Source organism: Bos indicus x Bos taurus, chromosome 3, assembly GCF_003369695.1.
Source record: "Bos indicus x Bos taurus breed Angus x Brahman F1 hybrid chromosome 3, Bos_hybrid_MaternalHap_v2.0, whole genome shotgun sequence".
In the NCBI taxonomy this organism is placed as follows: Eukaryota; Metazoa; Chordata; class Mammalia; order Artiodactyla; family Bovidae; genus Bos; species Bos indicus x Bos taurus.
Genome location: NC_040078.1, coordinates 49,660,208 through 49,680,104, shown reverse-complemented (window position 1 = coordinate 49,680,104; position 19,897 = coordinate 49,660,208). Strand labels below are relative to the sequence as shown.

The 19,897-nt window shown below is 45.4% G+C and overlaps 1 protein-coding gene across 1 annotated transcript in view; it reads right to left on the bottom strand.

The window, feature by feature from the left end:
- ABCA4 (ATP binding cassette subfamily A member 4) overlaps positions 1 to 19,897 on the bottom strand; it is a 144,247-nt gene that overhangs the window by 11,272 nt on the left and 113,078 nt on the right. The window contains exons 33-42 of the mRNA XM_027536459.1: positions 19,342 to 19,447; positions 19,138 to 19,212; positions 18,719 to 18,888; positions 16,628 to 16,805; positions 9,993 to 10,108; positions 8,626 to 8,773; positions 5,745 to 5,868; positions 4,930 to 5,059; positions 1,629 to 1,749; positions 1,140 to 1,202 (exon numbers count right to left, since the gene is read on the bottom strand). Of these exons, the coding sequence (XP_027392260.1) occupies positions 1,140 to 1,202; positions 1,629 to 1,749; positions 4,930 to 5,059; positions 5,745 to 5,868; positions 8,626 to 8,773; positions 9,993 to 10,108; positions 16,628 to 16,805; positions 18,719 to 18,888; positions 19,138 to 19,212; positions 19,342 to 19,447 (1,231 nt within the window). The remainder of the gene's footprint in view (positions 1 to 1,139; positions 1,203 to 1,628; positions 1,750 to 4,929; positions 5,060 to 5,744; positions 5,869 to 8,625; positions 8,774 to 9,992; positions 10,109 to 16,627; positions 16,806 to 18,718; positions 18,889 to 19,137; positions 19,213 to 19,341; positions 19,448 to 19,897) is intronic.

Sequence of the window (19,897 nt, the reverse complement as noted above, 5' to 3'; positions counted from 1 at the left end):
TCTCCTTATTTGCCTCAAAGCAGGACATAAATTTACAAGGTGTTCCCTTTTCCTCTCTATCAAGATGGACAAAAGTAATCACTGGAGACAACTTTAGACTCTTACTAGCCTGGAGACGACACTGCTGCTGCTGCTGAGTCACTTCAGTCGTGTTTGACTCTTAGCGACCCCATGGACCGCAGCCTACCAGGCTCCTCCATCCATGGGATTTTCCAGGCAAGAGTACTGGAGTGGGGTGCCTTTGCCTTCTCCAAGAGATGACACTAGAGGAATCTATATCACAAGCTTTAATAACTAGCCTTTATCTGCCATTATTTACACATACAGGGCTTCTCTGGTGGCTCAGATGGTAAAGAAACTGACTGCAATGCAGGAGACACAGGAGATGTGGGTTTGATCCCTGGGTCGGGAAGATCCCTTGAAGATGGAGTGGCTACCCACTCCAGTATTCTGGAAAATTCCATTGACAGAGGAGCCTGACAGGCTACAGTCCATGGGGTCACAAACAGTTTACCCATACACTTGCCTGCAACCCACCCTGCTAGAAACTGTAAGTCTATCTCCTTTGCCTTGTAACTTCCCTAAAAATGTATTGTTCCTCTGCTAAGGTGCTACATGAGCCCAAGTTCCCACCACCCCTTTGGGGTAGTCATCTTTCCTGCGCATGTGCACATGCTAACAAGCTTTCTCTTTGCTTTTCTCTCGTTACTCCATCTTTATCAGTTCAGTTGACAGAGCCCTGGCTCCAGAACCTAAAAGGGTAGTAGGAAGCAGAATTTCCCTCCTTGACAGTGACTGCTGAGCATTTGAAATGCATCTACATGTACTATGAGCTTAAATGCACACTAGATTTTGAAGATTTAGAACAGTAACAAAAAATAATGTAAAATATAAAAAACATTTTATATAACTTACATGTTGAAGTAAGTATATCTGATACTACTTCAGATATATTGGACAAGATTAATGATTAAGACTAATTTCACCTGCTTTTTCCCCTATGGCTACTAGACAATTAGAATGACCTACGTGGCTTGTGTTTTATGTCTGTTGATCAGCTCTGTTTCAGAGGGGACCAGAGACATGCATGGGAGCTGGTTTCCTGAGGTTCTTTCACATGTGGCCCACAGAGTACCCACCTCTCCAGGGCGGACTCCCACACACAGCCTGTCCACTGCTGGGCTGGAGGTGCCTGAATAAACCTGCAAGATCAGAGAAAGTGGACTGAGGACTAACAGAGGGTTAAACAGGGGGAGGGCAGGAGAGCAAACGATGGCTTAGGTGAAGGTTACACATCGACATGATGTGCACAGAGGTGCTGTGAGCGCTGAGAGCGTTGAAGCTGAGCCTCTGTGCAGAAATGGAGTGCAGGAAGATTCATTAGCAGGGCTCAGTTGCAGCGGCTCTTGCTGAGGCCCTGTGTCAGTGCTCAAGATAAATGCTAGGGAAAGAGCATTGAAAGTTCTTGGAAGACTAGTTATAACAAAGATGACAATCTCACATAACACTGGGGAAAGGAATTGCTTGCATTAGCATGTTGCCTATTCTTCAGAAGGTAAATTACAGCTTCGTGCCATCTTAGTCCAACTGGCATCTCCAAACTAACATTCCTGTATCTATTCCCTTACCTTGGTGAGTTCATTTAGCCTTAAGATATCAGTTTTATTTCCTCCACTAATAATTCTCTGCCTTTCTTCAGCCACATCATCATCTTCATCTGTGATGGGCTCCTTTGCAGGCTCGGTAGTCCTAGAGGAAGAAAAGAGGACGGAGGGGGCTGGTTCACAGTGTCCTTAGCGCTGTCCTTTCATCTTACCCTCTGCTCATTCACTGGCCTCAACCCCAGCCCAGCCTTCCACGCCTAACGCTTGGCTCTCAAAAGGACTCTGCACAGGAAAGGTGTCGGGCATTAGGCAGAGAAGGCAAGCGCTCGAGACCAGAGTCTGCCCTGGTCTCCAGTCCTGCCTCCCTGTCTGTGACTGTGGGGATGTTGCTGAACCTCGCCTCCTTCAACCATAAGACAGGGAGGGGTGGTAAGAGTGTCTACCTCATGGGATTGTGGTAAAGATGAACTTGGCACAGGGTCTGGCATAGAGTCAAGACTCAAAACGTGGTAGCTGCTGTCATGATAGAACCCTTCATCTATGGTAAGCACTCAACAAATGATAGTTACTAGCAACCAAGCCTCCTACTTCTTTTAGTCCATCAGGTTATCTCCTGTCCCAAACTATAGTTTTCCATCAGCTGTAGGTTAAAATCCTAACTCCTCAGCTGAAATCCCAGAGACCTGCAGTCAGGCCCCACCTACCTTTCCCACTCATCCTCCCATTAATCTTTCTCCTTTTTTTTTTTTCATTCAAAAAATTGTAGAGGGTTTTATTATTGCAGTTAATGGTATTATTATTGGTAGAGTCCCTTGGACAGCACTGAGATCAAATCAGTCAATCCTAAAGGAAATCAACCCTGAATATTCATGGGAAGGACTGATCCTGAAGCTGAAGCTTCAATACTTTGGCCATCTAATGAGAAGAGCTGACTCACTGGAAAAGACCAGTGATGCTGGGAAAGGCTGAGGGCAGGAGGAGAAGGGGGCAACAGAGAATGAGATGGTTGGATGGCATCACTGACTCAATGGACATGAGTTTGAGCAAGCTCTGGGAGATGGTGAAGGACAGGAAAGCCTGGCGTGCTGCAGTCCATGGGGTCAACAAAGAGTCGGACGTGAATTAGTGACCGAACGACAACAACATTGGTAGAGAAATTACATTCCAAATGGCCTGGCCCACCCAGTTAGTGACTCAAGAAACAGAGAGTAGCAGAATTATATCCAATCTCCTTATTGTCCATTTGAGGAGATAGGTTCACAGGGGGGCAGGCGCTTCTGTCAGGTCAGGTCCTGCAGCTCAGAGCCCTGCCTCCTTGCACTGGATGGTTCCCTTGCAGCACAATTACTCTCCAGTAATTAATTCAGTAATACTCAAACCCTTTTGAATATGTACACTCAACATAACTTTGAAAAGCTTTAAGTAGATACCTAAATTTTCTCCCCACACATTAAAAGGTGTTTTTTTTTTGGCCATGTTGGGTGGCATGTGAGATCTTACCCATTTATCTCTTGGACTGACTCCTCCACCAACCCATCTACCCATAGCTCCCTCTACCCATCTACCCATAGCTCCCAGCCCAGGTTAGGCTTTCCCAGCTCCCAGCTCCTGCAGGCATTTCCAACGGCTCAGTGTTCTTGTTCTCCTGCCCTGCGGAGCAGAATCTCACCATCCTTAACAACACAGCCTCTTCTCTGAACACCCTGAATACCCTGACCTACATGCTCTCCTCCATCCATCTCTGGCCATATCCAGTTCATTACAAAGTTTTGTCTAACAAACTTCTTACTATTTACTCCATCAACTTCTTTTACTTCATCTCCTAACACCCTCGTTCCTTTCCAGGCTACCCCTGTCTCTTGCCTAGGTAACAAAGCAGCTTCCTGTCTGATCTCTCTGTTTCTAATGCTTGCAGATCATGTCATTTCCCTGATTAAAACACCCCAACAACTTTTTGCTGTCCTCAGGCTTATATTCTAAGTCCTCACCAAGGTGAGGGGGCATTTCATGACCTGACTCTGCCTTCTTCTCCAGACTCATCTCTCACCACCCCCACCCCAACCCTCTCCTTTCACAGCCATCCTGAACTCCCCACATGTGGGCATACCCACTACCAAGAGCACCCGTTCTTCCCTCCTCTAATTTCTCTCCTTTCCTGGTTGTTTCTCAGGATGGGCACTGTTGTCTTCTTGAAGCCAGAGATTCGGAACACTTCTCTGGTCCTCTTTCTGCTCTGATACAGAAGGACACACTTGATGTGTTGACACCAGAGTTTGAAGCTAATGCGTCTGTTTTAGTAAATAACTCTTGCTTCTCTCCCACCCAAGGCCTCTTAAAGAGGTGCCTCCCCTCAAAAAAAAGAGGTGGTCAAAGCTGCAGAGCGGGGCCTGCAAGAACTGAGGGTCCCATGGACAAATCCTCATGCTAGAATCACTTTCTGGTCATGTTTTTTTATTCTAAGTGTGTTGACATTCATTATCTTATTCCACCTCTTTCCAATAACTCAATTCCCTGAGGATTAAAAGCTAAAGATAAGTCCTCTGAATCTTTATTTATATGTGACCACATTTGGCCTGAGAGGGTAAGAGGGTAAGGGACAAACACTGTCTAGGAAAGCTTGTTCTGAGTGCCCAGTGACTTGCAGTTCAGGGCTCTGAGCCGAGGCCAGTAAATATCAACTTGGGTTGCAGAGGGGGCTGCCTTCTGGAAACCTGAGCACCCACTTCAGAATGAGGCAGGGCCTTGAGCAAGAGAATGGGAAGAAAGGCATGGCTGGGCTGGGTCTGGGTTGGCAGACAACCCTCTTGCTCCCCAACCAGGGGGGCATGACCACTGCTCCACCCCCGCCACACTGCACCTGGCCGCCTTCACCTCAAATATCACCCACCGCGTTACTCTCTTCCCCCCTCTGCCCTGTCCCGACTCTCAAATCTCTAATTAGCAAAGGGGTCTGATTTGTCTGTTTCCTCATGAATGCATGTATTTATTTCCTAGTACTTTGGATATCAATTAATCATTATCATTTGTGATGCTATATCCAATTTAATATGATTATGTTTATTAAATGAATGGGATTAAACACTAGTGATTGAAATTAATTGCACTGTATTCTAAACACTTTAAAATTTTCACAAATTCTAATGTGACTGTTTTAATGTGTCTCTCCTTGCATTATTCAGAACAAGCCAGGCTTTGAGAGCATAACAGTCTTTATGGAGTGGGGCTCATGAGGAAAGAGACGACCACATGGATGTGAAATCAAGTCCCCTGACTGACAGATGTGAGGAGCTGGGCTTGGTGCCCTCGGGGTGGTGGCGGAGCATACCATCGGCTGAAGAAGAACTGGTATTGGATGAGGAGTGTCAAGAGGAAGTACACCACACCTTCTACTGCCATGGCAGCCAGGTTCTTCCCAATCAGGTCCCACTGGAATGGATTTGAAGAGTGCGCCTCACCTGGGGATGCAGACCACCAGAAAACGACAGGTAAGTCCTGCTGCCCAGCCGTCCCGCTGCCCCAGCCGTCCCAAGACCTAGTTACAACACGAGGCTCAGCTAGACCACGCCTTATGCGAGGGATTAAGTCAGTGACAAACCCGAGTCTCTGTGTTGTGTTTAGTTTCTCAGTTGTATCTGACTCTTTTTGACCCCATGGACTGCATGCAGCCCGCCAGGCTCCTCTATCCATGGAGATTCTCCAGGCAAGAATACTGGAGTGGTTGTCATGATCTTTTCCAGGGGATCTTCCCAACCCAGGGATTGAACCAAGTCTCCCGCAATGCAGGTGGATTCTTTACCATCTGAGCCATCATCCGAGTCTCATATTGGCTCAAGTCAGAGTAGGAACTGTCCCTGATCCCTCCTATGCTTCTCAGCCATGGACAGAAGCACCCTGATTCCTTCTAGTATCATTATTATTATCTAGTATTATTCCTTCTAGGAAAAATATCTATATTATTATCTAGTATTATTCCTTCTAGGAAAAATATCTATATTATTATCTAGTATTATTCCTTCTAGGAAAAAATCCCAGACCAACCAGGTGCCTCCAGCCCCAGTCCAGGCTGCAGGTTGGTCATAGAAACTCCCACTGGAGCCCTCCCAGTCTTGGAGGATCCAGGGCCACATGACTGCTACCCACCAAACCGGGCATAGACGTCTGTCACTGCCTGGCTCAGTGCCAGGTCAATGAGACCCCGGCCCAGGCAGAAGTGGGGGAAGATAATGAGCAGCTTCCTCAGCATGGCATTGATCCTGAGCAGCGTCTGAAATTTAGAAAAGCAGGACAGTCAGTGATGGGGCCAAGCCTGTCCGCCCCCTCCTGAGTGGAGTAGGGCCAGGGGATGGTGTGCAGCCAGAGGGGCCTGGCTGCTGGAGGGATCTGTCAAGCAGATAGGAGGCTTGGGAATACTCACAGGAGGTGTCCCTAGCCAGCAGCCTGCTTGGGGAGCTTTCACTGCAGACTCACTTTGAAATTACACAGGAAGCCTCCCAGGCTTTTGTTACCAGGAGATGCAGCAGCTGCTGGGCCTGTGGTCTGAACTCTCCCTCCTTTGGTACAGCTGCAGGCTGCGCTGGGGCTCAGGCTCTGTCGCTGGCAGTGTCGTAGCCTAGCTTGTACCAAAGCGGAGAGGGCCCCTGAGCATCTTCTAGCTCTGCCTCTCAGCTCCCAAAGGACAGCAATGGCTGTCTGCAACTGTCACCAGCAGAAAAGATGGCCGGAGATCCTCCCTGGTGCCTGGGTTGTGCTGGGGGACTTATTTTTCAGGTGGTAGATTGTATTTGCTGCATGAGCCTCAAGTGTCAGTGTCAGGCAGAGGGACACAAGGGGCTGAGGCGGACCTGCTTTTCTGGCCCATCTCTGCCGTACAACCTCCTTCCTCTCTGGCCTCTGCACTTTTGCTTACATCACCTCATCGCCGTCTATCTACCCTCCCCACCGTCCCCCCACACTCTTCCTGGAAGGCACTACGTTCTTATCTGTAGGCCCTTGCACTTGTAACTTCTATTAACCATTGCTATTAGTGAAAAGAATGCTCTTTCCCCTCCTGTTCTCTGGTAGATTCCTGGCCTTCTTTAGAAACCTAGCTCAAATACTCTCTTCTCGCCTAAACCTTTCCCGGTTCCCATGGAAAAACATCAAACCCTCTCTTAGAGGACTTACCACATCACCACGATTAATTTTTTTTTCTACCTGCATATTTTCTGCACTAGTCACTGCTGCCCAGAGAGCAGGGACTGGGTCCAAATTATTTTGGTGTCCTTCCTAAGCACCTGACACCTGATTAGCTCATTGTAGGTACTTCACTGTTTATTAAGTGGGTTAATAAAATACTACTTATTCCAAGCCAGGTATGAATTGAATTCCTCTATCGAGGCCCTGCTGACCCCATAGTCCAGCTCTTTTGGCCTACTCTGGTCTGTGGTGTTTTATCAGTCTTGCTCCTTCGATGTTCTGTCACACACTGTCTCATGGAAGGTTATGAACCTCCGCTTATATTGGTTCCTAATTCAGCATGCAGATCATTTCCTCACCGGAAGGGAGTTCCTGGGGCCACACTGGTTTATACTGGCACATTCATCACACAGTGCTCTCCTAGTGGATGTCTCTGTGACCTGAGGAGCCTCCTGTGGGATTCTGGGAATTTCTGCAGCATCCGTCTATTCCACAATTTAGGGGGAAGCAGCCAGCTTTTTTATGCAGGGGAGGGGTACGCACTCAGTAATTGTTGGCTAAATGAGTGCAGTCTGCAGGAGTGGGATGTTTTGAGTTGGTTTAAGCTCTTTATTTTGAAGTAACACACTCTATCAAGATGTGGTGAGCTGTGAGCCTGTGACAAAAGCAACTCCAAAGAGCAGCATATTCAGTCTTCCAGGATGCTCTGGTCATTAGTGGAGTCTGTGTTCTCATCCACCTCCTTTCTGGGGTCTGACTGTGATGTGGTACATTTTTTATCAGTCATGGGACAGCTGGGGTTTTGCTTCTTGCTTAGTGGCTACAGAAAGCCTGATGAAGTCAGGGAAAGAGTTGCTCTCCGGAAGCCATGGGACTGGATGGTTAATGCAGGTTTGCCTTGGGTCCTCCCAGCAAGGCCTGGAAGCAGGCGTGGGGGAGGGGCCACAGGACAGGTGTGCAGATGTGCTGGCTGGTGCCCACCCTCTCAACTGCGAAGACCTTCTGAGAGAGAAGGGCAAGAGAGGTGCTGGGGACACAGGCACACGGGAGAGCCCACTGATCCTCGGGAGTGTTTCCAGGACGGCCAGGGCTGAGACACAGAGGACCGGGGGAGCAAGCGCAGAGCAAAGACAGCCCTGGGCACTGCCACTGTGTTAGTACTCCTTCTGCCAGTTCTTGCTGGGCAAGGAGCAGTCTGCGGGTGTGCATGTGACAACTGCACCGCACAGCTCATAAAGTGGGTCGTTCAGCACTACAGATTCCTAAGCCTAATCTCAGGATTAATTTTCATATTTTTCTGTTACAATATGTGTATGAAATTGGGAGAAAGATCATATATGTATTCGTTTATATGTCAGCATACTGAACACCCATGCATGTACTCCAGAATACATAGGAAATTCAAACAAAACGTTGCCTCTGGAGAATGGAACTAGGCAAGTGGGAAACAGGAGTAAGGAGGAGACTTATGTATGCCTTTCTGTTCTTTTTAAACTCTGAAATTACATGAATGAGTTACCTTGTGTATGTAAAATCTAAGACCCAAAGTCCCCAAGGATACTTTCTTGAAGAAGTAAGATCTAAAAGCTTAGAATTATGAAAGGTCCTTTATAAATTGCAGAAAGGGTCCAGAAAACCATGACATTCAGAGCATATGAATGAACAAGGAGCTTAAAGAAACAAAGAAAGGAAGGGAAGAGGGGAGGGATAAAGGAAGGGAGGAAGCAACATTCATTTACACACTAAGAATGCACAGACACGGAGTTTGCCCCTGGCTCTGCTTGACCATCACACACTCTCTAGTGTCCAAATAATCAAAAGAAGCAGCCAAGAAAGGCACGCTTACCCGGTTATTCTCAAATAATTCCAGGACGAAAGTGATGGCACTGCTGTTGATGCCAATGAACAGATTAGCACAAGATAAGGCCACATAGGCAGTGCTGGGGATATCGAACAGGAAGGATGCCGGATACATCATGGGAATGACTGCCCACCTGTGTGAAATGACACAAGTCAGTTGATGGAGTTCCAATTTCCACCCCACCTGCTGTGCCCCTAGATATAATTCATCCCCCTTTCACACGGGGTGGTATGTTTGAACTGATGAAGAGTCCAGGGGAACCAAAGAGATACTCCCTTTCTTGGTCTTTGCTCTTCAACTTTGAATGGAGACAATAATGCCTTTCCTGACCACCTCGTGGAGTTTTTGTGAGGAGCAATGAGATAGTAGCTGTGAATGTGCCTTGTAAATTATAAAGCCTTACACAATATATAGGAGCATTCTCTACCCTGCAACACTTTCCATTCTAGTCTGGATCAGCAAAGCTGGGCTGAGATTCCAACAGGCTAATATTCATAGTTCACTGGAGCTGATATGTCATATTCACACTTGTTCCTGAATTCTCTAAGAGAGATGAATAGAGGCCATTGCTCTGGCAAGACACTGCTGGCTCCTGTAGGAAGGGCCAGGTATCCTGATCTCCATTTTGCAGATGGGGAAACTCAGGCCCCAGTGGGGTGAATTACTTGTCTACAGTTATATGTATGACTTCACTTTCACTTTTCCTTTCATACACTGGAGAAGGCAATGGCAACCCACTCCAGTGTTCTTGCCTGGAGAATCCCAGGGACGGGGGAGCCTGGTGGGCTGCTGTCTGTGGGGTCGCACAGAGTCGGACACGACTGAAGCAACTGAGCAGCAGCAGCAGCAGCAGCAGTTATATGTATAGTAAGTGGTGGACTTGGATATAAAGTTGTATGCTCTGTAATTCTATTGGATTTAATCCTTGTGTTATTTTCTGGTCCTGACCCAGGAATGACTTTTCAGCTGTAGTCTTCTATGTACAAATAACTTTTGGCTGGTATAGGAGACACTGAGATGGACAGATTGACCACAGATGAATGAGAGTCAGAGCTGAGTGAGGAACTGGGCAGTGATGGATTCTCAGACTTTGGTCAGGCCATAGTTTGAGTGGAGGAGGATTAAGATTCAAACCATATGGGTGTCTCCATTGTTCCTGAGTGCACTGGGCTGCAGGAACACCTCCATGCATGGAGTCAGAAACAGAAGCCAGCCAGATTCCTGATCAGCAGCCACAGACCCTGCCAGGAACTAGAAGCTGATCTTGACACTGGAAACCCAGGTTTTCTGTCAGAAGAGCAAGCTCCTCCCCTGGCTTCCCTTCTCATTAGCTAAGGGCCCACACAACTCACCCATACAGCATGAGCAGCGCAACAAGGGCTGGAAGGTTCTCTGAAGAAGTGTAGGCTTTCTTCTGAAACCCGATGAAGATGCCCACCACCAGTGCAGCACTTACAGTGTAATTCATCTTGAAGAGAGAAGAGGGGAGCAAGGTCCTTAATCTCTGCACCTCTGTTTCTCATTCAGTAAGACATGGGCTGGGCCAGGCTCCTCCAGTACTTACAGTTTGGGATTCTGACTCTATTTGTATAAGCAGTTCTTGGCTAGCAAACGTATGTAAAGGTGTCCTTCGTCCTCCTACCTTACTTCACGCCCACCTCCCTGCACAGGAATCTTCACTTGTATCTTTTGAAACAATGAATTATAAAATTCCACCTGATTTCTCCTCTTTCTAATCAGTCTCAAAGTCCTGTTGATTCTACTTTCTAAGCATGTCTCCAGAATTCAGAAAAATTTATAGTATAATCCTTGGCCTCACATCACTTCCTCCCCTCTCTTCTTAACAGAATTTAGTCCATCAGGCTGGACAGGGAAAGGTGGGCAGCCATGGTGAGGGTAGGGGAGGAGTCAAAATGGTCCCAAGCAGAATGAGAACCTAAGAAGGACATCCATGGAGGTGACTTGGTACGGGGTGCTGGAGCCCCAGGCGGGGTCAGGATGGTGTCTTACAGGGGCTGATCTGGTGTGCGATATCAGAGCCAGAGCAGAACGGAGATGGCCTGCGCAAGAAGGCGGGTGGCTGGAGGAGGGAGAGGAGGGTGTCCACACAGCAGGGAGGACGAAGGCAGAGATGGGGAACTTGCTACATACAGGTGTGTAGCTCAGGCAGGTAAATGAGTCAGGGGCAGCAGCAACCAGTTGTTCACTTTTGGAGAAGGGAGTTACAAATATGGAAAGACAGAAACCAGAGTGAACCTGTAGTGCTGGATTGGAACTGGTGGTGTTTTTTTAGTAAATGTTTTGTTCAGTTTTGTTGGATCCCCAGGTCCCTCAGTGGTAAAGAGTCCTCCTGCCAATGGCGGAGGCAGGTTCAGTTCCTGGGTTGGGAAGATCCAGTGGAGAAGGAAATGGCATCCTACTCCAATATTCTTTCCAGGGAAATCCCATGAACAGAGGACTCTGGCAGGCTACAGTCCGTAGGGTTGCAAAAGAGTTGGACACAACTTAGTGACTAAATAGCAATAACAACAATTGTTCAGTTTAGTTCAGCATATAGATGAAGTACAGATGTAATGTGTGCATGTCTATGTAGATACGTGCGCATCTCACCTAGCTGTCTCCACCGTGAAGGCCTGGGACCACTGATACCCCAGGGGCAGTGAATATATTCACCACCAAGGTCTTGGTTTTGAAGGACATCTTCCACTGGAAGGACCCAGAATTCCTTGGGGAGATGACTGACTCCAGGGTAGGACTGGGCAGAGAACTTGGATGAATTCAAGGAACATGTGGACACAAGTCCAAAGGGCATGGGAGCTGGGGTGGAGGAGTTCCCACTGGCCAAACGGGATAATCTGAGCACCAAAATCAGTAAGAATGGTATCAGATTGTAATCTGGATTAACACAGGAACCGTGACTCCATAAAAGCATAAATAAACATACAAATAAATGGAAAGTTTGATTTAAAAAACCAGGATATTTACATAACTTCAAAGTTGTTGTTCAGTCACTGAGTCATGTCCTGGGGAAGGACATTTTTAAATGTCTGTGCGTGGCTGACATCCACGTTCCAGAAACAGACTTGAAGAAAGTGACCTCTCAGCTGCCCTACAGATCTTTTTTCCTTTGAGGTAAAGCGATCTCTTGAGTATTGTTACAGTTTTACTTTTGTGTTGGATGAAATTTAAAAGATTACTTTGTTGTTGGGGAACTTACTCTGTTTCAATAGGACTCCATGAGGCTAGAAAACTTTAAAAATTGTGTTTTATTTTGATATTTGGCAAAACTAATACAATTATGTAAAGTTTAAAAATAAAATAAAATTAGAAAAAAAAAGAAAACAAAAAAGAAAACAAAAAAATAAATAAAAATTGTGTTTTCTTTAGTGGAAGTTTTAAGTTTCTAAATAACTCCTCTCATCTTATTGTGGAGGCCATCTAAAAATATCATTGATACCCCAATATTTTTCATTGAAAAATATTTAGTAACCTGGAAAATTGATATCAAATTAGAACTTACTTAATTCTTTCATTTAATGTAACTTAGGTCTCAAACCCTGGAAAGACAAGGGAGATGTAGAAATAATTTTTAAATGTCTGTTGTTGTTGTTTAGTCACTCAGTCACGTCCAACTCTTTTGCAACCCCACGGACTTTAGCCCAGAAGACTCTTCTGTGTTTGTTTGTGTGTTTGTTTGTGTTTGTGTGTATGTGTGCTCAGTGGTGTCCAACTCTTTGTGAGACCATGGACTGTAGCCTGCTAGGCTTCTCTGTCCATAGGATTTCCTAGGCAAGAATACTGGAGTGGGTTGCCATTTCCTTTTCTAAGGGATCTTCCTGACCCAGAGATTGAACCCATGTCTCCTGCATTGGCAGGTGGATCTTTACCACTGAGCCACTAGGGAAGCCCTAGCTTCAAAGTACCTCTCTCCAAATCCTGATGAATTATAAGGGAAAAAGAGTAACTTTACAGTGAACAAGCTCAGCAGACACCATCTTAATCGAGTGACAAAAGTGATCACCAGTAATAGGACAAACTGAAATTAGAAGCTACCTGATAGCGTGTAGTGAGCAGGCTAGAGCATGCTTTCATGAAACTGCTGCTATGACCTGAATCCATCATGAGGAGACATTAGGCAAACCCCAACTAATGGACATTGTGCAAAACAACTGGTCTACGATCTTCAAAAGTGTCAAGTCATGAGTGTCAAGGAAAGAGGGAGGATCCAACCCAGGCTGACGGAGACTGAAGAGACAGGGCAACAAAATGCAATGTGTGTGTGTGTGTGTATGTATCTTATGAAGAAGTTACTCTCAAATGGCTCAGAAAAAAGTTTAAAACTGTATTTTCAATGTTTTTATAAGTTTGTGGTTATTTCAAACTTTAAAAGAAAAGAAAAACAGATGATGTATGCCTGTGGTGGATTCATTTTGATATTTGGCAAAACTAATACAATTATGTAAAGTTTAAAAATAAAATAAAATTAAAAAAAAATAATAAAAATAAGAACTTACAACATCACATATGTGCTGAGTGAATGATATAAACAATGTGTTTGTTCATTTATTCAACAATGACCTCCAGGCCAATGTTATCTTTTTACCATTGGCCAACGAGGGTGCTTAGTCCCAACAATATAGCTCCTTGAAATGATTCCAGGCCATTCGTAAAATTCTAGAGCATCAGGAAGCCTGCTGGCATCATAGTCACCATTTCCAAGCTCTTCATTAGACTGCCAAGTGTCTACTTTGCTAGAATCATCTCCCATTTAGACACTCGCTTTGTCTTTCTGTCCACAAATTTGTCCTTAGGCTCAGAGATCTCTGTCTATAGCCAGGCACGTGCGTGGGTCAGCCTCAACTCTAAATTCTATTCCTTGTCTTAAAAAAAAAAATAGGATGCAAACCCAGCACTTTAATAGCTTTTCAGTGCAGGAGAGCCTAGCTTCACTCATGTTTAAGCACAGGCCAACATGAGTGACTATAAGTGACGTTCTTGTTCAAAGGGAGGCTTATTGTCTCTGACCTCTTCCCCATGTGTTCATAAGTGCTTCCTCAGGTAGACAGAAGCTAGAGAAAAGATTAGTTGCTACCGGTGATTTCTGAATGATGGCTACTTAGTAAGTTGAGTAAGAGAGAAGAGAGCATGTCTTCATAAACCCTAAATCTGTCATCATTATTAAAAATCATAGTGGAAAAGGTTGTGTTGGTCTCCATCATGACATATTCTATCTTCACATGAAGTGGAAGACTAACATCTTCATGTTAGTCTTAGAATGTTGAGATAAAACAAAGTATCTTGGTCCCGAGATGCCTGGAATAGACTGGAATTGGTGTCAAGCAACTCCCACATTATAAGCAGACCTCTGCTGTCAAGTCATTTGGATCCTGTGACCTGTAGTACAGTAGCCCATCCTGACCCTTTCTTCCCCCACCAATTCTGATTCTGAGGTAGTAGTCTGCTTCTGATTTGATACATAGCTTTTTCTTCATGTTCTCTGAAGTGGTAGCTCATCTAATATAATGAAGATCTGGTTGGGAAATCAAAATAAGGCCCCTGGATAGGGTTTCCAGATTTAGCAAATAAAAATGTTGAACATGCAATTAAACTTGAATTTTGGGTCAGAAACCGATAAATGTTTTTGGGTAAGAATGCAATATTTGAGGGGAAGTTAGGGTAAACTCCTACAAATAGCTCTGAAAGGAAGAGAAGCAAAAAGCAAAGCAGAAAAGGAAAGATATAAGCATCTGAATGCAGAGTTCCAAAGAATAGAAAGAAGAGATAAGAAAGCCTTCCTCAGTGATCAGTGCAAGGAAATAGAGGAAAACAACAGAATGGGAAAGACTAGAGATCTCCTCAAGAAAATTAGAGATACCAAGGGAACATTTCATGCAAAGATGGGCTCTATAAAGGACAGAAATGGTATGGACCTAACAGAAGCAGAAGATATTAAGAAGAGGTGGCAAGAATACACAGAAGAACTGTACAAAAAAGATCTTATGACCCAGATAATCACAATGGTGTGATCACTCACCTAGAGCCAGACATCCTGGAATGTGAAGTCAAGTGGGCCTTAGAAAGCATCACTACGAGCAAAGCTAGTGGAGGTGATGGAATTCCAGTTGAGCTATTCCAAATCCTGAAAGATGATGCTGTGAAAGTGCTGCACTCAATATGCCAGCAAATTTGGAAAACTCAGCAGTGGCCACAGGACTGGAAAAGGTCAGTTTTCATTCCAATCCCAAAGAAAGGCAATGCCAAAGAATGCTCAAACTACTGCACAATTGCACTGATCTCACATGCTAGTAAAGTAATGCTCAAAATTCTCCAAGCCAGGCTTCAGCAATACGTGAACCCTGAACTTCCAGATGTTCAAGCTGGTTTTAGAAAAGGCAGAGGAACCAGAGATCAAATTGCCTACATCCACTGGATGGTTGAAAAAGCAAGAGTTCCAGAAAAACATCTATTTCTGCTTTATTAACTATGCCAAAGCCTCTGACTGTGTGGATCACAATAAACTGTGGAAAATTCTGAAAGAGATGGGAATATCAGACCACCTGACCTGCCTCTTGAGAAACCTATATGCAGGTCAAGAAGCAACAGTTAGAACTGGACATGGAACAACAGACTGGTTCCAAATAGGAAAAGGAGTACGTCAAGGCTGTATATTGTCACCCTGCTTATTTACCTTATATGCAGAGTACATCATGAGAAATGCTGGGCTGGAAGAAGCACAAGCTGGAATCAAGATTTCCAGGAGAAATATTAATAACCTCAGATATGAAAATGACACCACCCTTATGGCAGAAAGTGAAGAGGAACTAAAAAGCCTCTTGATGAAGGTGAAAGAGGAGAGTGAAAAAGTTGGCTTAAAGCTCAACATTCAGAAAACTAATACCATGGCATCTGGTCCCATCACTTCATGGGAAATAGATGGGGAAACAGTGTCAGACTTTATGTTTTGGGCTCCAAAATCACTGCAGATGGTGATTGCAGCCGTGAAATTAAAAGATGCTTACTCCTTGGAAGGAAAGTTATGACCAACCTAGATAGCATATTCAAAAGCAGAGACATTACTTTGCCAACAAAGGTCCGTCTAGTCAAGGCTATGGTTGTTCCAGTGGTCATGTATGGATGTGAGAGTTGGACTGTGAAGAAAGCTGAGTGCCGAAGAATTGATGCTTTTGAACTGTGGTGTTGGAGAAGATTCTTGAGAGCCCCTTGGACTGGAAAGAAATCCAACCAGTCCATTCTGAAGGAGATCAGTCGTGGGTGTTCATTGGAAGGACTGATGCTGAAGCTTAAACTCCAATACTTTGGTCACCTCATGCGAAGAGGTGACTCACTGGAAAAGACCCTGATGCTGGGAGGGACTGGGGGCAGGAGGAGAAGGGGACAACAGAGGATGAGATGGCTGGATGGCATCACCGACTTGATGGACATGGGTTTGGGTGAACTCCGGGAGTTGGTGATGGACAGGGAGGCCTGGTGTGCTGAGATTCATGGGGTCGCAAAGAGTCAGACAGGACTGAGCAACTGAACTGAACTGAACTAGGATAAACTATATTAAAAATTATTCATTGTTTTATCTGAAATTTAAATTTAACTGGATATCCTATGTTTATGGTGACTCGACCACAGGGGAGGTTCCATTTCACCCACTTTGAGGGTGTGGTGAGATTTAAGAGGAGCATGTAGGGTGAAGGACCTCTTTATATTACCTCTTCAGCTTCAGATTATTCCCAGGAAGGCCAGCCTCAGGCCTGCCGAGCAGTGATTTTTTGGTGGGTCAGAACATGCAGAGCACCCCCCACCTCAGTTGCTGAGCTGTGCCCTGCATCTTTCCCCAGCTTGGGCCCTGGGCATGGCACCCTCTGGCAGCCCTGGCCACATAAGAGCCCCACCCTGCTGTGTTCCTTCAGTCAGAATAGACACAAACACCCTTGGGCCCAGGGTGGCGAGAGTGGTGCCGTGACCTGATACTTACGATGTCCCAGAGGAAGTTGGTCAGCCAGTAGGTGGTGGGGCTCACTCCGCTGACAAACTGGAGGTGCTTGGCCTTGTTCACCCTCTCCTGGATCAAATAAAGGACAAAGCTGGCAGGGACGAAGGACATGGCAAAAATCACGCAGATGGCCACTACAGCGTCCACCGAAGTGGTCAGTCTGCAGAAGGACGGGAGACATGGGGAGAGAGAGGCAGGTGAAGGAGGAGGCGTAGAAGCAGAAGGACAAGATCAGGCTCTGAAAAGTCCTCACCCCACCCAGGGAACAGCCTCCAGAATCCCCTTTCTTAACCTGAAGCTTGTCATCCCACGGGACTGTCTAAATCAAACTGGGTCAAGGTCAAGATGAAGTGGAGATTTGTGTGTTTCCTGTTCTAGGTGATGTTGAACGTTAAGGTTATGTAATATATAACCATGTATGTAATATCATATGCAGTTCCCTGTTAATATGAAAGTCTAGACACATTTTCTTTGTATTACGTTTTCTAATTATTTGTTGATTGTGTATAGGAATGGATTTTTACCTCAAAAATATCATGCACTATAATGCTTTTATTAGTTCTAATAATTTGTCTATAGATACTCTTGAATTTTTAATGTAGACAAATACATGGTTTGTGAAAAGAAATACATTTTTAAAGGCAATAAGTTATTAAATCATGCATTTAAGAAACACATCAGAACACAGAGAAATGTTACATTATAATGTAAGTTTAAGTGAGAAGGGAACAGGATGGTTATGCAGGCACTTGGCAATATTCACTCTTTCCTGGATCAGATAGAAAGCATCTGCCTTATGGGGCAAGTATGGGCTGAAATCTAACCCAGCCTTCACATACGAGCCATGAACTCTAGTGTGGGCCATTGCCCACCTTGACAAAGGAACATGTGTTCATACTATGTCGCTTCAGTCATGTCCAACCCTTTGTGGCCCTGTGAACTGTAGCCTGCCAGGCTCCTCTGTCCATGAAATTCTCCAGGCAAGAATACTGGAGTAGGTTGCCACGCTGTCCTCCAGGGGATCTTCCTGACCCAGGGATTGAACCCATGTCTCTCTACATCTCCTGTATTGCAGGTGGGTTCTTTACCACTAGCACCACCCGAAGCACCCTTCACTAATTCCCACAAAAGCACTATGTGTGCTGGCCGGTGCCCCTGTTAAAATGACAGACAGCTTGATCCACACATATAGTAAGGTTAGAACAAATGATCAGAAGGAAACGCCAAAAAATGGTTATAGGAAATACCCTAAATTGTTGGGTTATAGAAACTTAGTTCTTAAAACTCTCTTCTATAAACGTTATTTAATGAACATATACTATTTTATATACTATTCTTATAATCACAAGACTCCTATCTCATATTTCATATTCAAAAGGCTTGGCAGAAAGTACAGAAACTGAGGTTAAGTGGGAATGGACATAGACTACTTTTCCTCCGTCTAGGGCCTCAGTGGGTGTCCCAAGGAAGGTCCCTACGGCTTCAGATCCAAGTTTAGCCATGACCTTGGGCATGGTCAGTGCACTTGGAGTATACAGAGCCCCCTTACTGCCTTCCAGAAGGAGTCTGTACTAACAAAAGCACTCTCACCAAATATAGACCTTTGATAAGGCAAACACGCTACAAATTGCAAAAGAGCAATGTTTTTACTGCTTGAAGCTGAGCCTATGCTTTAGGAAGGTAAGGATATGTTGACAGTTCCAAAGCCTGACCGTCTGGGGGAAATTACCGGAATCTAAGATAATCACTGCTGGGGCAATGAAAGATTTACTGAACTTCCCAGTCACTGGCAGTCATTTTGGATAATGGAAAGGAGACGCTTTGTGTAAGTTCCAGGAGCAATGTGTTACCAAAAGCAAAAAGGGAATGGAACCAAACATATGCTTACTTTCCAAATAAGTAAGGAGAAAGAATGGCCAAGCAGTTTGGCACAAGGAATCTTATGTTTCTGTGCACCCGATTAAACAAGCTTGCCATCCAGTCTGGCAGCGCCTGCTAGTGAGAATCCTCTTGCGGTGTTCAGAGTGGAGAAGGTGACAAGAACTCTGTGAGGCGGGGGGCACGGTGGCTTACACTGTGATCTCAGAGAGCTGCTCCTTGGTCAGGTTCAAGGGCTGGCTTATGACGGTGATGCCATACTCCTCGGGGTTCTTGTCCTTGTGCAGGCTAGCCCGTAAGATGGCGTTGTGGGCCACGTTGAGGAAGCTGACCAGAGCATGCCAACCTTTGTTGTTAAACCACACCTAGAGGACAGGAAGGTGGCTTCGTTAGGCTCTACTCCACAGGACACTCTGCATGAACAGCAGCTATTTAAAGAAAAAATGAGCTGCAGGAAAAAGAATGGGAGCAGGAGGAAGGTTTTGGCAGCTGGGAGACATTTCATGCCTGATTCCAACAGGAGTGGGGGTGGAATTTAATTAAGCTGGGAAAATAAAACAGCCACCAGCTCATGTGAGTTTTTAGCTCTAGGGCAGTTCAGGCAGGGCCAATACCTTAATATTGTCTTCAGTTTCTAGTTGTTTAAGGAAAGCAGGCATTTCTTTAGCAGCCTCTCTGGTCATAGGGCCCTAGAAAGCCATAAAAAACAAACAAGAGGGTTTTTCCCACTCCCCCTCACCACCTCTTCTTAGCACTCATGATCATTTCTATAAGTGGCCAGTTGAAAGTCCCACCAAATCTCCAGTCTGTTTACATACCCCGCTCACATTCATTAACTGGCCAAGGTCACTTAAAAATCCAACAAGTGCTTCTCCAGTGAAGGGGGGAGCTGGGAGCTTTCCTCCGACAGAAATTCCTCCATACCTGACAAGGGAACAAGAAGTCCTCAGTTCTATGTCATGAACCATGTGACCACGTGTGTGTACCTCATGGCTGCCATAGCTCTCAGTTTCTGTAGGAAAAGGTGCATTTTTGCAGGAATAGTCTGCACTAGTGGGAAACATGGCTTCACTTTACAAACCAACTTTTCACAGCTTCTTCCTTATCTCCAGGATGCAGTCCTGACTCCTTCTGAGCTTGGTGCCTGCCAAGCTCTCCAACTTCACCCTCCTTATGCCCGACCTCCAGTGGCCCATTCCAGCTATCCAGTCATGCCACAAGCTCAGCATGGTCTCTTTGCCTTTGCAGGGCTGCTAGTTTCTCTGGGTGCCTTTCCAACTCATCTGTCCTGTGTTATCTTCTCTTTGAGGTCTTCCCTAACTTTCCCCCCGTGCCGCTTCTATACTTTGCAGGTACTTCTAGTGTGCTGGACTC